Below are 17,432 nucleotides of genomic sequence, written 5' to 3'. Positions count from 1 at the left end.
TTTGAATAAAAGATTGTTGGACTATTTATGCAAGGGCAAGTAACATTATTTTTGGAAATGACTGAATTATTTTCATTTCTTTTTTCCAAAAGAAAAAAAAAAAAAATCAGCCCGAGGCAGACACCTGGCATGGAAAATTTCAGCTTGCGTGGTAAAAGGCTGGCAGAAGTTACCGGGAAGTGCGAAGAGTGTCAAAAAAAAAAAAAAAAAAAAAAAAAAAAGAAAAAAAAAAAGGAAAGAAAGGCAAGCATCAAGCAACCGTAGTCACCGGCAGAGCTGGGAGCTCGCTGCCCTCCCGTGCTCCCGGTCCCGCCGGGATCTGATCCCTTGTGTCCGGCGCTGCTCCCGGCGCGGGCAGCGGCGGCGGCGCGGGAGCCGGGCCCGCCACGCGGCTCCGCGTGGGACCGAGCGCGCCGCCCCCGCGCCCCGCGCCGCTCCAGCCCCGGCGGCGGGCGGGGGCGGGGTCGCGGCCGCGCTGCGCTGCCTGCCATTGGCCCGGCCGGCGGCGCGGGGCGGGGGCAGCGGGCGCGCCGCCGAGGCGGTCCGGGCTCAGCCCCCGGTGCGGCGGAGCAGTCGCGGCCGCCCCGTCCTGAGGGCACCGGCGCCGCCCGCCTCCGCCAGGCAGCACAGCCTCCCGCGTCCGGTTCCAGCTCGCCGTTCGTCTGCCGCTCCGCGCCCTTTTCTCTCGCTCTGTCTCCCGGGCGATCTCGGCGGGGCCGCGATGGAAGAGGAGCGGGCGGGCGAGCAGATGAGACCGTTGCTCACCACGGTAACGGGGGGTGCGGTGCGGTGGGGGGCGCACAAAGGGGCCGCCACGGGGCAGCGCTGCCCCGCGTCCTCTCCGGGGGTCGTGCCGCTGCCCTCCTGCCGGGGCACGGGGGACTCGGCGGGACTGCCCCCCTGCCGTGTCTCCCCAGCCCTCGGCCGGGGGTCCCGGCCCTTCTCGCCCGGTGTCCCCGCGTGCCGGCCGCGTGCGCGCGGCCGTGTCCCCCCCCCCCGCCCCCAGCCATCCCCGGGGGCGGCGGCGGGGCCGGAGCCTTTTGTTCGGCCGCGAGCTCCGTGTGCTCGGCGGCCGCGGCTGCCTCGTCCACCCCCCCGTTCCTTTGTGAGAGCCCCGCAGGGCTTGTGCCGGCGGCGGTGGGCGGCGCGGCCGCCCCTGGCCTCGCCTTTCTCCCTGCCCCGCTGGCTGACGAGTTCCTGGGCGAGAGAGAAGTGCGCACACATGGCAAGCGGCGAGCTTCCCCTTGTCCTCGTGTTGCACGGTGGCGGGGTCGGCTCGGGTGGTGGGCACGCTTCCCCGGCGGGCTTCTAGTCCTGAGGAGTGGAAGTGTTGGTGAGGGGGGGAGATGGGTAAAATTACGGAGCTTGGGTTCATTTCCTTCTCGGGCCGGGTGGCTCAGTGAAGCAGGCATGTGTTGCCTTCCTGTGCTGCTGAAAAATACATGTGGTTCCACGCTTGTAATTTCCCCTCCCTTCAGATGACTCAAGGTCTGGATTTTGTTAATGAGCCTCTGAGCTCTTACTCTGATGTTCTCCTTCAGGGCCTTTTCCAAAAAGGTGTCGCACAGGGATTTGTCTTCAGTGCCTGAAGAGGAGGGATGTGTAGTTTGTAACACAAAGAATGCTGTGATGGACAGAGAAATAACACTGAAAACACATGAGTCTTCATCATCTTTCCGTTACTCTTCAAGAAGAGACTTGAGTCACATTTGATAAAATTGGCAGTCTAATGAAGTGCTCTCTTCCTGTGACATCAGTATGTTCAGTGTGTTTTTCCTTTGTTATAACAGGACCGTTGATAACTTAGTGGTTCAAAGGGCCATGAATTTTGCAAATGTTACAATCTTTGTATGTTGGCTTCAGAAGTTAATGCTTGTGCTCACGTTGAAAGATTTTGCAGGTGTGTTCTAGACTATTTCTTCACCTTGTTGCTGCTGCAAAAAAAGTATATTCCCAATTCATGTGAACTTCTTCAAGGTAGATTCTGTATAAGAGCAGACTGCTTAATAGGTTTCATTCATGTTAAAACTATCTTGTCCCTCTGTATGAGGTATCTCTTAGCTGGCAGGAGAATACTCCCTATGTATAGAAGAATCCTCCCTATATATAGCAAAGAGATGCTAAACTGTGTGGAGGGAGTTGAAAAGCTTCAAGCACGGGGTTGCAGTGGAAGATAGTAATGGTTGCCCTCAGGTGAATCCAAATCAAAAGAGTATTGCAGATGTCATCAAAGTCAGTGTGCCCTGAGCACATTTGTCGGGTCTGGCAGCAGTCATTTAGGTTCTGTTGTAACAAAAATTACTATTTTTGGGGATGAACTCCTGCTGTATTATTGCATGGCCATTTTGGATGCTGCTGTTTTGAACAGAGGTGCTCAGTGGAGTGGTCCAGATTGGTTTCCTTGCAACAGCAATACCTGACTTTGGTGCCAAAGTGTATTTGGGAGGTAATTCCAGCTGAGTTGAAACAGTTAGAAAAGTGAGGGCTGAACAGTTGGTAGGAACTGGAAAAAAGGAATTTCTGGGGAAAACACGTGAATTAAATGGCCTACAGAAAGACAGGACATGCTGATCTTTGGGCAATTGCATAGTGTAGCAGTATTGATTTTGTTGTGGGTTTCATATGCAAGAGGTGTAATTTTATATACAAGAGAGCTACTTAATCCAAAAGATGAGTATTTTTGACAATAGAGCTTGACTTAATTTTTCTAATCCTGTGTTTCTTGACAGTACAGGCGACTTTCCTGCTAGCAAAGCTTGCTGAAACTGCTTACATGTGCATAACATACATGTTTTTAGAAATAAACATCTCAATAAGATGAAAGGACTTTGTAAAAAAGTGTAGATCAAATCTGAGAGCTTCATTGCTGTGGCTTAAAAGTACAGAAGTGTAATCAAACAGAGGAGTCCTTAAAAATTCATTTTCTTCCTTCCTCCGGTGTTCATAGAGTATTAGATATGTAATGAGTTAAGATCTGGTGGCTCTCCTATGGAGGAGCACTTCTGTCAGTCAGATGCTGCCCCCTCCCATTTAGTTACTCAAAACTACAAAAAAATCCTTTAAGCTTGTTTTATATTTAGGTCCAGTCTTACAGAAGAGAATGAATGAGTGTTTAGAACTTTGGTGTTTTGAAGAAACTGGTTGGTGGCAATCTGTACTTGAAATTTGGAAGGGTGAGGCAAAACAAATGCCTGATAGTTATTACAACCAGAGAGCAACTGATGATCAGAGCATGTGGGATGACTAGAAAATACAGTGGAAAAAAGATATATAACTGCATAAATCCATGGTTCTTTCATACCTTACATACTCTTAGATGTTCTGCTTCCCATCTTAGAAAAGATGCATTATTATTGGAAAATGTTCACTGAATAACAAGAGGATATGAATTTAGTTCAAAGGTGATAAAGGATTCAACAGTCTAGGACTTGTCAGCCTAGTAGAGATGATGGAATTGTGATATGGTAAGGCTCTATAAAAGTACTGTGGAGAAAGTAGGTGAACATGCAAGAGGAGGCACACAGTGAAATCACACTTGGGTGCTCAGTTCAAAACAAACAAACTCAGTGTAGGGATGCACAGGTATATTTGCTATACAGTGTATACAATGTGAACTTAAAGGGAGTTTGGACAAACGTTGGAAGACAGATACATTGAGGTTAGTAAGTGGATGAGCAACAGCCCCAGGAAATCTGATTTGAAAACAGCTGGAGTTTGTGAGTGTAAGGAGGAGGAGTTGTATGCTTGTCTCGTTTTTCCTCTTCCCTCAACAGCTACTTATGGTAATTCTTGTTGGGCTTTTCAAAATAGGGGTGGGACGTGGTAGTTTTTCTATACAGTGGTGAGTTTGACAGTTACAGTTATGGTATTAAAAATGCTTGATACTGCATATGAGTGATATTAGTTCTAGCTTCTAGCTTTTGTCATTATGGTGTTCATTACTGTAATGTTTGGTGGGCTTCTTTGCAACAGCTGTAAGTAGCATTTAAAGGAATGTGTAGTGCACTTCTGTCTCTAGATGTTTTGCAGATAATATTTTCAAAATACTTTGTTTTCTTAAAAGTAGATAGAAGCTCTTTTTCTGTTAGTATTTGGTACTACTTCATGTATATGAAAATATTCACAAGGTTGTAGACCATGCAGTATATAGTTAAGTTATGGGTTTGTTTGTGTCTTCTTTCAATGAAACACATCTGGTTTTATCATTAATTCTACTGTAGATGATGATAGAACTGAAAGTGGCTCTGTTGGAGAAGGGCATGTTTCCAGGGATCTCCTTCTGGCTTTCCTAATCAAACCAGTGAAGTACTGTGGTCTGCCTTATCTCACTGAAGAGGGCATTAGTGTCACAGTGCTTTTTCTGAAGTGGCTATGTGGTTGGCTACAGCTTTTTAATTTTTTTTTTTTTTAGAGATGTGCTTGCACATTATCAGGTGGGTTGCAGTCACTGTCCTCTGCTGTCATCTTATTCAGCATGGGGCTTCAGTGATGTGAAGTCAGACGACAGGTTCTCTGCATACAAATTTTTTTCCCTACTAACATAGTAAGCTCAGACTGGTGCTTTCCCTTTATGGCTGGACAAGGGTAACCGAGGGTATGTTTGTACTGCATAATTGAGGACTGTGCAGGAAGCTCTCCTCCCCCACAAGTTTGTGGCATCTGGCTGAACAAATGCTCTGCACAAGTTCAAGCAATACAGTTATAGCTGTGTGGCAGTGCCCTAGCTAAATAGCCCTAATCAGAGAATTGTACTGCCTTGCCAGCCTTGCAGACTTGAAGCTATGACTTTGGAGAGACAAGCTGCTTTTCTCTGCTGTGCTGTTTGGTACGGTGCGTACCTCATACAGCTTGGACTGTGTTGTGGGCCTCTGTAAGCTTTTAAGTGTATGTCTGGCAGTCTTTCTGAGTTCTTGAAAAGTTACCATGGCTGTCAAAAACTTGTTGTGTTACTTGAGAACTTTCATTATGCTTCATTGTAGTAGTTCTATTTTCTGTCCAGAATAAGCTGGGGGTGTACCAAGTTGAGTAGTTTTTGGTTTATATCCATGTCATTTATCTGCCTCTGCAGGTGACTTTGGACATGTCACCAAATTCATTGTGGGCCTTTGAATATTGATGCCCCTTACACAAGGATATCTATTGCACAGGACCTTTCGTGGCCCTGAAGCAGTAGTAATACTTAGTAAATAGAACTGCTCTAAAACTATTGTTAGATAAAAAAACAGAGTATAAGTATACTTTAAGTGTACTCAAACTTAGCTAGAGAAGGTCTGCAATGAATATTGTCATGTTTTTGGTATAGCACATTCTGGAATGATGAAGTTTGGGGACACATCAGATTTTTTTGCTAAAATGAAGATAGATGTCCAGCTAATGTTTTGAAATAATGCTGTGAATAGTGAAATCCATCTGAGTGATTTGTAAATAAGGACAGAGATGAGCACCAGCTACTACCTAGCTGTGCAGATCAGAAAGTGTCTGAACGGTAAAATGAGAATTTTGATTCTTTCATGGATCATCTTACAATATTCTTAAATGTTTGCATTTCTAAAATTACATTTGCAAAATTAACAGTAGAAGAAAATAGTACACTATTTTTAAAAAAGACCAGCATGTGTTTGAAATGTCCCAAATTTCAAATCTACCTTGCTAGCATATCTCAACAGTTATTAGAAGGGATTATCTGTCTAAGAGTCTTGTGTTTGTGTATGGCACCCTCAGAGTTCCTCGTTTCACTGGGAATTAAATTCTCTGCACTAGAGAGTGTCATAACTTACAAAATGTACATCTTAACCAGTAGATGGAGCCATTTTAGTTATGTATCAGCCGGTCTATTTACTTTAGTTTGGAAAACTTTGTTTCTTAGAGTATTTTCAGTCATTTTGTCATCAGAGGATGGCTTACAATTTTTTTATAATTTCTTTACCTACAGAGAAGACTAAATGTTTTATTCTTCAAATAACAGTGCCAGGACTGTACAGCCAGAAGGCTATTCCATTTTCATAAATGTGGAGAAAAAAGTGAATGCTTGTTCTTTGTGTGAATTACAGTTGTCTCTGTAAATTGTCCAGTGTCACATGAGTAGAGCTGTGTAGCCTTTGTACACCTTGTGTTGCCTGAAGTAACTTTTTGGAATATTGATCCATAGTGGTGTTAGATATCTGACAGTCTGGATGCTCTTGTGACTTCTGCCCAGGAAAGGCTACTTGCTCAAAGTTTTTTGAGCTTTTGTTTTTCCTTCTCCAGTCCCTTAAACTAAAATGACTCAAACCTATTTAATGAATTGGTTGTCCTGTTTGGATATACTGGCATCAGTTGTCTTGTTTCAGCAATGCTGGAAGTGCTTCATAACCTTGAAATAGCCCTGGCTTATTAATTCTAGCAAGTCCCATTTTAGCAGAAGCATTCCAGTGCTGGAATTATCTTATATCTTCCTTCAGCATCCTATTTTCTAAAAGTTTTTTCTTTTTGAGTTTGACTCTGCCCCTGCATTATATCCTTAGTAATGTACCACCTAAACCTTCCCTTTCCCCAGCTCTTCTGTCTTCTGCTTTGAAGATGAGTTTAGATGGCTCATTGCCAACTTGAAGAGTAGAACCTTATTCAAGTCTTCATTTGAACTCTCACTATATGATACTTTGTGAGGTATAGGTGAGTCATCTTCTTTCCCAGAATCCTACTGTAGGCGATTTTGAGATTTCTTGTGGCTCAGGGTTTTTGTTGTTATTGGCTGGTTAGATTTTTTCTTATTCAAACTAATGGGAAGTTAAAATTCCCTACAATTTTTATAGAATGAGTACTGATATTTTTCATATGATGTAGTTTTGCTGTAAGGCATCTAGACTTATTTTTGTGGCAGTAGTGCTAAGATAGTATATTGAAATACTAGAATATTTTTAAACTTGAAAACAAACTTGAGGTTTTTTTTAAACTTAAGTAGATGCTTTTGGATTGGGCACCTGTTGTCAAACTGTTGTCCCAGTTTAACAGAATGTCTGGAGTCTGCCTCCAAACAAACTGGAGCTTCCTGTGAATGAGGCATGTGGGTGGAAACTGTGGAGAGGAAGTGGGAATTACAGAGAAGCATCCCCTGTATGTTGGAATTGTGTTGTTTGACCTACTCTGCCCTCTGCTACTGTTGCTTTTACAGTGCAGCTATAGTTCTGTGGATCTGGTAGCTGAGATCTGCTTGCAGGTGGGGTGAATTGAGGACTTGTATGAAAACCTGGCTGTTTTTTTTTCAGTTACTATGTTTTTACTATGGGGGCATGTATTTAGAGTGTATATGTGGAAATACTGTCTTAAAAAACTGTGCTTCCCTAAAATGTAAAGTAAAGATTTTTTTTTTTCCCCTTACTCACTCATTTTTGCACTAGGCTGATTCCTTTTCATTTTCCATGACTAATGTCTACTAAATATATGCTCTCTGTGTCTTGACTGTAATCTATTTTGGGATGAAGAAAAAGGCAGCTAAGTTATTATGAATACCTAGGTTATGGCAGGGGAAATGATGCCAGTTATTCCTTACTAGAAAAAGTTAAGAATTTGCTTCCACAAAAAATGCTGCCTCTGCATATCGTGAACATACTGATTGTTTCACTAGCACATTACAATCAGAAGATAGAGAATCTCCTAATCAGCCTGCTTTGCATGTATGTCTCTGTTACTGAAGAACAGAAAGAGGTTAAAGCAAATCTGTTCACAGAGCTGTTGTAATCTTGTTTGGTGTCCATTTCTCAACTGACTGCTTCTCAGTGCAAAAATTGTGTTGCTATGTCAAGTGATTCAGGCTGCTGTGTTATGGATCTCAAAAATCATGCTAAGTGGAAGCATGTGTAATTTCTTTCTTTTAGATAGGGTTATGAGTAAATCACTAGCTGGTAAATCATATTTATTGCTAACTGAGCAGATTTCCAGTTTGCTTTTAGAAACCCTAATTCTTCAGATTTTCTCCTACATTTTAAAGTAAAGGATGGCTAGCAGATGCTGGTGTGAATAACACCTTGTTGTACAAAGATTTATTTTCTGTTTCTGCTGTATAACTTCACTTTTGGATGAAAAAATTAAAGTGTGTTTTCTCCTCTTCGTAGTGCCCTTCGCATCTATTATTACTTTCAGCCACTGCAGAACTCTGGTTTATCTAACTCCACCCCTGCACAGTTAGATAATGTCTCTATATTCCTCCCACGCCTGCTTCCACTTTTCGTGTATTCTGTTTTACATTTGAGCTCAGTCATAGGTTCCCTTTTCTTTCACACTGGTCCATTGTCAGGCCTGCTTGAATTCCTGCATGTTGTGCTTTGAGGATGTTGTCCTTAAAGGTCAGCCAGTACTAACAGGCTTTGCCTTCACCCTCTGTTTTGGTCTTCTGGGAGATTCTGCCAAGCAGATCCCTGGACAAGGTGAAATCTGCTCTCCTGAAGTACCATGTTGTAACTATGTACTGGGTTGTGCACTGTATGCTGTAATATTTGTCTTTTCTCCCTCTCTCAACTCCATGATTTCATGATTGCTGCAGCCAAGGCTGCTCTTGGCTTTCACATCTCCGTCTGCTTCTTCCTTGTTTGTGAGCAACAGGTCCAGCAGGGCATATTCACTAGTTTGGTCGTTGATGACTTTCACCAAGAAGTAATTTTCAACAAATTCAAGAAAATTCCTGGAGTGCTTGTGTTTGGCTGTACTCTACCAGCAGATACTAGTTGTTTTAGGCCATGGAGTGTCTGCAATCATGAAGTTTGCTTCAGCTTTCAAATTAAGGCTTTTGCTAAGGTCCCTTCTTAATCAGGTGGTCTGTAGCAGGCAGCTAATACAAAGTTGCCCATGTTGGACTGTTCTCTGATCCTTACGTATAGGGTCTTCAGTGCCTTGTCACTCATTCCAAGCAAAGCAGGGTGTGTTGCAGCCATCCCTTTACGTAGATTGAAACCCATGTTCCTTACATTTCCCGGCTGTTTTTCCTAAAAAGCCTCTGACCATCCGTTGTAGCACCTCAGCCATGTGAGCTGACCCACCATCACTCTCTAATTCCCATGAGGTTATAGCTCTGCAGTGGTGCTTGGACTAAGTCCTGTTACTTCCCATGCTGTGTAGAAGCACTCAAGATGGGCTCACAGACAGGCCCCTTCCATGAGGGAAGTGTGTGAACCTCTTGACTTCTGTTCCCATATCTTCACTTCTCCTCAGAGTGACAACCTTTCTCCACCATCCCTAGTTTAAAACTACACTCACAGACTTACTGTGCCTGGTGACAAATACACTCTTGACACCCTTTGTCAGATGGATCCTTCTTCCTGGAAGATGTTTCTGTGATCATAACATAAAAGCTCTGCTAGCAACCATATACTGACCCTCTGGATGCATCTGATCTGCCCTAAGCCTTTTGCTTCTCACTGGAGAGACTGAGAAACACAGCATGGGCTTCCTTGTCCACAGTGCTTGGTAGTCACTCTTGATTTGTTCAGTAGTTGCATTTTGCAAGTGTCACTGGTGTCCATATGGATAAGCAGGAAAGTCTGGTAGTTTGAAGATTGGATGAGCCAGTTGTTTGGCAAACAGCAGACCTCCCAGGACCTCCTGCTTATCTTATCTTCCCTATTGTGCCATGTGTTTATCTCCTCCTGCAGCTCTTTCACCTGGCCTGCTCAGCAGCTCAGAGATAATACACCCTCCCATAGGGTGAGGTGTGCCACTTCAATTCCCAACGGTGAGCCAGGGAGGAGCAGCAAGGGCTTCCTGCGGGCCAGCTGCTGAGCACTGATGGTGACATCCCCCCTGTACAGTTCTTGGAATTCGGATCTCTGATGTACCTTTGGCTGGTGTTGGAGACTTCACCTTGTAATATTGCACAAACTTGAAAGGTATTTTGGGCCTTTTGTAACTTAGGCTGTGAGCTGCTGTGACATCTGTTGCCTGAGCCCTGGTAGATGGATGTGCTGCGCCCAGGTTTATATTGTGAAACTATTACACTACCATCCAGTTCTGTTCACAATACAGATTTAAAATACATATGTTCATGTGAATGCTTTGGTCTATCTGCAGCTGGTTTATGATGGGCATGTCATGTCAATATTACTTTAACAATTTCAATACTGTAAACTTGTAATGACTGCTATTTCTTCAAGGCAAATATTCAGTAACAATAATCATTAAAGTTTTTAGTTGGCTGGTGCTGTTGCATTGGCCGATATTGCATAACTTCTTGGCTTCTCAGCTTGGAGGGACCAAGCACAACAGATTTTCATGTTCATGTTTTGCCAGATCATGTGCCTGTAATAATAGGTATCTCTTTCCCTTACCTGGAAATATTTAACAGCATTTAATAAATACCTCATGTAGAGCAGAGTCAGTTCTCCATTACTGGAGATGCTTCAGTTTTTGAAAAACCTATTTTTTTTCCTTTTTGTTTGTGATATCTGTAAATTTAGTTTGTTATAGGTGGAAACACTGTGGCTTCATTCTATGTTCTAGGAATTTCTTCATCTCTTGTCTCTTTTATAGACGGATTTTAACTGAATAATGCTACTGGTGCTTACAAGGGTGAGTACAAAACTAGAGGGTCTTATTTTCTAGTTGCTAACCAGAATGTTTAAAAGAAGGTATGCTGTGAGCACTCTGACTAAATCGTGAAGTCAAAGGACTGATTGCAAACTCTTTAGCATTCTAAGCAACAAGGTAGGATTATTTAGACTACTGCCAGATGTATCGCTTCTTTATTTCTATTAAAGAAAAGAAAGCTATTAGAGTGGTTGTATTTAAACTTACTGCTTGTTTTAGGCTACTGATTTTTGGAATGTTTTTCTCTTTGGCTTGTACAGCACTATTGTGAAGATACACTATTATGTAAGCACATACATTTCTTTAATATGTCAAACATATTTCTAAACATACTTTGTGTATGAAAAAGGAAATGAGAAACTTCTTACTGAATAGCCACAGTTGGTGTTCCTGTTAGTGGTAAATTTTTTTTTTTTTTTTTTTTTGTCAAATGGCTACACCCTACCAGCCATGAATTTTAAAACTGTTTATATAAAAACAAACAGATAGTATCTGATGATTGTTATGACTCAGTTAAGGAAGTGATAAAACCCAAGAGTAGCTGGGATCCTTTCCTTTTTCAGCTTGTTTTTTTTTAATTAACTTTGCTGTGCTTGTGAGCAGTTGAGAGGTATCAAAAAGGAAATTAATAAAGCAGATACTTATAATTAATATTTGAATTTGAGTTGCAGATACATAATGATTCAGCTTATAAACTAAGTTTACAAAAACAGCTTTAATTTTAGATTGCAATGACAAGCAATTTGATTAAAGCTATTGTAACTGATTCTTGTGGAAATCCTTGAGTTTTTCAAACTGTGATATAAGTCAGAAAAAGACAACCTTTTTTTTTGCTTGTTGGCATCAGTGTTGCCATCCATTACCTGCCTTAACTGCTGTTGCTATATGAAATGCTTGCAATTGCTTTACATGTTTTCAGAAACATAACCAGAGGGCTTTTTTCAGCATATCGTGTAGTGTATTTTGCTAGATCAACTTTGACTGCTTTTACCGTATACGTAAATGTACATGGTTCTGTATGTTGTAAGAATAAACACTTTTGGGCCTTGTTTTAATACACAAAGATTTTAGGTAGAGCTTCAGCTGAAGATCAGTTTATTGGGAAGTTGAGAGTATTTTTCCTGAAAATCAGTGGAATGAAGATTTATTTTTAAGCTAAGTAAAATGATAAATTTGAGCCCTTAGAGCAGGACACACAAAAAAAGTTTAAAAAATCTGATCACCAGGATAGAGAAAAATTAAATAGGGGTAAGATGCTAGCTTTTTTTAATGGAACAGCTGTCCACCAAATTATTTTGACATGATAGGAAACCTTATTTGCCAAACAACATTTTGTTTGATGTGATTAAAAGTACTTAAGTTAGTCCATTTATGGACACAAATAAATTCTAATTCTTTATAACTTTTGCATAGTGCAGATGGGCTTAGTAGGTAGCCTGTTGGCTTATACTTGAGGAAGAAGATGGCCATATTCTGTTGAGTGAAGCCAAATAATGTTAGTATGAGGCTTTAATTCTTGAGCATGAGTAAGTTACCTTTGCTATAAAGATATGAATGAAGGGCAAAATATAAATAGGTGTCTGAGGAAATTTTATATGTTCAAGGTCAAAGAATATACCTACTACTTGAATTCTGCGCTTTGCATTGACAGAAGGTTTTGAAAAGCCAGGCAAACAAGAAAGTTCAGTGTGCTTTTCTCATTGGTGGTGGGGACAACTTACTGTAAACCGTTTGGTATATGTGATTTTAGCTAGTCCTAATACAGAAATAACTTGAAACATGCTGAATAAGATAATTATTTTCTCCCTGTCACATTCAGTGATTTGGTCTATGACTGGATATTTACCATATTTGCATTTATGGTAGCCCAGGCTGATGATTATAAGCTTCTGGATCCTGGAGGCAATGTAAAGGTGAGCATTTGCATGTGAAAACAGTCCTCAAACAAGGTCTACTTCCTAGTCCTCATACATCAACTTTATAGCTGAGTTTCTCTGAGAGAGGGGTGGACGAGCCAGTCTCACTTTGAAACTTATGTTGGGGGTTGATGTCGTAACAAATAATTAACTTCAGCTTTCTCATAAAAAGCATATTTTGTCTCTGGCTGTTCTTGGAAGAAATGTGTAATGCTTGATGACCATTGTTTAGATAATACTTTTCAAACAGCTAAAGTTGTAGTCTTGTCGCTCTAAGAGGTTGCTGCAGAATACTCTTAAGTTGAAATTGCCGCTGGTACATATTCTGAATAAAGTCAAAAGTGTCCACTTCCAGGTGCCTGGGGGAGGTTGTAGCCAGAATTTGAATTTGGTGACACTGAGACCACCAGGGACCCAGGAAAATGTGTATCTGTTTTCAGAAATGGCTTCTAGAGAGTGCTGGCAGTATTTCCAAACAGAGATTTTAGTTTGTTTTAGAGGCTGCAGAGGTGGCAAGTGCTGGGGATAGGTATGGGCAGTGGCGGTACAGGTGTCAGGTGCTGTGGAAGCTATTGAGAGCCCAAGGGGGCTGTGGCTTGGGAGCTGAGTACTTCTGGAAGTGACAGAAAGGGAATCTGTATTTGTATGCATTCTTGTTTCTGGAAATAAAATACAAGTGTACAACATGCTTGAATTTCTAGTGAAGAGTAAAGAAATACATGCCTCCAAGATGGCATGTTTGCTTCTGTCTTGTGGCTTGTGTTACTGCTGTAGTCAAGCTGAGAGGATCAATTGCAAGTAAGACTGTAAACAGATTTATGTATGATGGCCACTTTATGATATGGACAATGTACTATGGTATGAAACAGGCCCTCGGGTGAAGATAGAAAAAATTTCCTTCCTGTCTTGAGGGTTGCTAAAAAAAATCCAAGTACCATGAATGTATACAATATGCTGTACAATTTAATGAAAGCTGAACAATGGCTCTTTGGCGGTGAACAGATTGTGTGTGTATATATTTATCTTTAAGGTGTACTAAATTTAAATGGAAGAAGTTATGTATTGTTAGAGAAAAGAATGGACATGACCTTAATTTGGAGAACTTGCCTCCTGTAGAGCTCTACATCAAAATACTTTAGTACAAATCTAACATGTCATTAACAAATCCTTAATAAACGTTTTTAAGTCCAGTAGTATTCCTGAAGTCAAGGAGAGAAAAGAGGAGAATAATCTGGGAACTGCTGTAAATGTCTTCTTGTTTACACAGGAATCATTAAGATAAGGTAATGGTCAAGAAAGTGGCTTATTGTGAGAGGTGAAATGGGGCAAAGCAGAGCTTGGTGGTGTCCTTCTGTAGGTTCTGTGGTCAAGGTAATTCTTGAGAGTTCCATTGAAAATTAATGTGTAACAGCAAGCAGAAGAGACACTTTTTAGGTGTTTTGACAAGGCTGTATGTAGTTCTCCCTTTCCCCCTTTATTGTGGTTTATTATTTGGTATCCAGCTTTTCATTGTTAAAGTGAGGTTTGCTTGGCTTCTATCCTTAACGTCATCTGTTTATGATTGGTCAAAGGTTGGTCTCTATAATCTTGGGGGCTTTTTCCAACTTAATTGATTCTGTATTGACGGATGGCCTTGAAGGAGCTGGATTGTCACTGAGTGTCCTGTTCTGCGTGAGCAGTGAGTCTGTGGTGTTGAAGGATTCCCACAGGATATTTTCTATAAAAAATGTGTTTCGTGACTCAAAAATTGATGTGCTTACTCCACATACCTGCAAAATTGACAGTGACTTGTACTGCAGGATAGAGAGAAGTTTTCTTGTTGGCTGTAGACCAGTGCTTCTCGGTTAAAGTGAGAAGGAGGCATTTGCAACTCATTTACCTTTCTGTTTCATACACTGCTTCATGTATAACTGGAAACTTACTTCCTCTTAAGTAGTAACATTACCCTTCCTCGTGTTACTGTGCTACTATCTCTCAACTTTGGCATGAGTTGCTAAGCTTCAAGTGAAGTGTGCTCTAGGCAGAGACCCACAGCAGCTTTTCAGTGTATTAATTCAAGGCAGGTAGTAATAAAAGCTGAAATGTAAATGTGCCCTGTATGTGACTACATTCTTTTGTTGATTCTCTCTGCCATGTGCTGTTCATGTTACTGAAGAAAGTGCTTCTAAACCCCCTAGGCTCTGAGAAGGCAGCTTTGTTAGAAGTACCAGAAATTGAAAAACCTATAAATAAACCCCTGTTTTTCCATAGTGATTGTGCTCTGGGACAGGCGTGAGCAGTGATCCACTAATTTTACACCACCGGTGGGGACAAAAAGTTTCAAAACAAGTTACTTGCTTTATATTCTATATGACAGAAGGGTCAATAATGCTATATCAATCCAAATCATAGAAAATCCAAACCTGAAAACGGTTACAAGTGAAGCAACAGGGCTCTAAGTGAGCCCATGTGAAAGAAGCAGAACTCTTAGTGCAGTTGATGAGTGATGAGGAAGCTGATCTTTGTTAAGTGAACTCTACTAATTATGTAAGTTAATGTTTTAAACTTACTTGTAGCAGGTAGTTTGACAGAAGTCTTATTAATGAGAACAGTGGTTTATATCAAAGTTGTTCAGAGACTAGATGTAATGGAACAGCTGGAATTACTTGGTTTAAACTGGATAATTGGATGTGGTCCTGTTATGGTATTCTGAGACCCTCGCCTGAGAGCAATCAAGTCTTCTTTTCACCCTTGAAAGTGCTATAGCATACACACCTACAGCACAACACTGAAGCTGAGGATTGAGCAATTTGTCTTCCTTGGCAGCTGAGGGCTAAGTGAGGTTTCTGGTTTAAAATACTTACTGACTTTCTTTGTGTGTATCTCTGTTACTGTAATAGAGAATGCCCTGTAATTCAAGGCCTGCTCACTTTGCAAAGAAGTGGTGCCTGATTGTCAAGACAGCGTAGTGTGGGTGAGTTACCTTCATGCCTTCTTAGATCATGTATTAGTAATAGCCTTTGGTAAGTGGCCCCTTCAATGGCTTCCTAATTTACAATAGTTAAAATATTCCTCTGTGGTTTCATAAATTTCCAGTAAAAGCAACTTAAGCAGAGAATGTTTTGTGTTGTGACTTTATTGCTGTTTGTTGATAGAATCTTGGTGAAGAGGTTAGTGTTAGAAAGATGGTGTTTCAGTTGATACTTCAGAATTAATACAAAATATTCAGGATGTTCCACTTCAGTAGTGTAAGCACTGATGTCTCTCCTTTAGAATAATAGAAATCATAGACTAATTTAAGTTGCAAAGGACCTTTAAGATCTTCGAGCCCAACTGTGTTTGTGCTTTATTAATACGCATTGACAGTTCTATTGGCAATATTAGTAGAAAAGAGTTCAGCCAAGTTAATTTGTAACACCTGGAAAATAGTGAATGGTTAACTGAAAGAATATGGGAGTTTTTGGAAAAGCTTAGTTATGGAATGTAATACTGCTTTAAAGTATCAGTAAGTACATAGAGGTAAAAAAAGAAATTATTAAAAAAAAAGAAAATGGGTAATTTTAGGAAATCCTTTGTGAACGCTCTTCTATCACCCTCTTCCTGTATCCTCCTTATAAAGTGTTAGGCTGTGAATGTGGCTAATGACATCTGTCAAAATTGCATGCCTATCTTTGTCTCCTAATGCTTCTAAAAAGACTTTTAGAAATGTGGGGTTATCTTTCTTATTCAAATTAACACCCAGAGTAGAAGTGAAACGTGCTGACACAGTGGTTCCAAAAGTCTGAATTGTGGTGTAGTTCCCTATTGTGCAGTGTGCCCAGAGTGTTTAGGAGAGCAGGCATGTTTATGCATGTGTGTAAGTTGCTAATAACATTTTATCATGTGTTACCAAAAAATCCAAAAGTTGCATCCATTATGGAATGAGTCAAAAGTAGAAACAAGCTTTTCTTCAGGCTGCTTTGTTTCATTTCCTAAACAGTAAGGGTAAAGAAGCATTGCAGCCTTTTCAACTGCTTTTTGTTTAACATAATTTTCTTGGCATTTGAGTATGCAGCTTCATAATTTTCTTCAATAAAAAAGACTCGAAGAACTGCAAGAATGGAGAGAATGATGGATGGTCTCTGTACTACTGTGCAATAGCTTCCTGTCTGAGGCTGTCAGAATGCCACGTTTTTTCCCAATCTATGACTACATTTCAAATGTTTTTAAGCATTATGACCTCAGTTGTCTGGAAAAGGTTCTCTTCCCTTGTATATCTAAATCACTTGTTCATGAATGAAAATTTAGAGTCAATGGTAGGATCAGAGTGTGCAAGAGATTTTTGAAGCGGACTGCTTTCAGGTTCCCCCTAGTGTCCTGGTATGGATGTTGTAATTCTAAAGTGAACTACAGTTTTCCTTTAGTGGAAGAGCTTCCTTTTGACACAGTTGTTCTGTTCCAGTGAGAAAAGGGCATTTTACGCTTTCTTTGAGTTCCTGTCAATGCACAGGGCCCTCATACAGTATCATAAGCTTTTAATAGACAGTTGGCCTGGTTATAAGTATTTTGAAATAGCAGTTTATTTGTCTCATTATCCTTCAGTAATTTTCCTTTATATGCTTTAAAAAAAAAAACAAACAGCAAAACCCCACAAAACAATGCTTCTGCTAGTGTTGATTTTGATAACCAGAGATGAAAGTGTTTAAAATTGAAAAGTTAGGTCCTTTTGGAAACGTCAGTTTTTATGTGTGTAAAACATTGTTAAAATCAGACATGAAATTATTACTTCTATTTAAATAAATTACATCTCAGACAAAGGCTCTGAAATTGATGTTAAGATAACCAAACACTATGATATTGTGCTGCCCCAAATATCAAAGTGTATTCAAATGTCAATTAAGAGGTTCCATTTTCTGCCAAAGTTGAATGTCTTATTGTCATTCAGATACGATCTCATTTGATTAAGGCTAGAGTGCAGTAGAAGCCAGTTTGATTCTGCTTGAA

At 40.8% G+C, this 17,432-nt stretch overlaps 1 protein-coding gene across 5 annotated transcripts in view; it reads left to right on the top strand.

Moving 5' to 3' along the window:
• The first annotated feature begins 528 nt into the window (after window positions 1-528).
• SLC4A7 (solute carrier family 4 member 7) overlaps window positions 529-17,432 on the top strand; it is a 92,286-nt gene continuing 75,382 nt past the window's right edge. For all 5 annotated transcript variants that reach the window (XR_008436100.1, XM_053972333.1, XM_053972323.1 and 2 more), the window contains exon 1: window positions 529-769. Coding sequence is in view for 4 of the 5 variants with exons in the window: in XM_053972333.1 (XP_053828308.1) it covers window positions 722-769 (48 nt within the window). In the remaining variant the exon portion in view is untranslated. The remainder of the gene's footprint in view (window positions 770-17,432) is intronic.

This window comes from Vidua macroura, chromosome 1 (assembly GCF_024509145.1).
Source record: "Vidua macroura isolate BioBank_ID:100142 chromosome 1, ASM2450914v1, whole genome shotgun sequence".
Taxonomy (NCBI): domain Eukaryota; kingdom Metazoa; phylum Chordata; class Aves; order Passeriformes; family Viduidae; genus Vidua; species Vidua macroura.
This window is presented reverse-complemented; position numbering and strand designations above follow the sequence as displayed.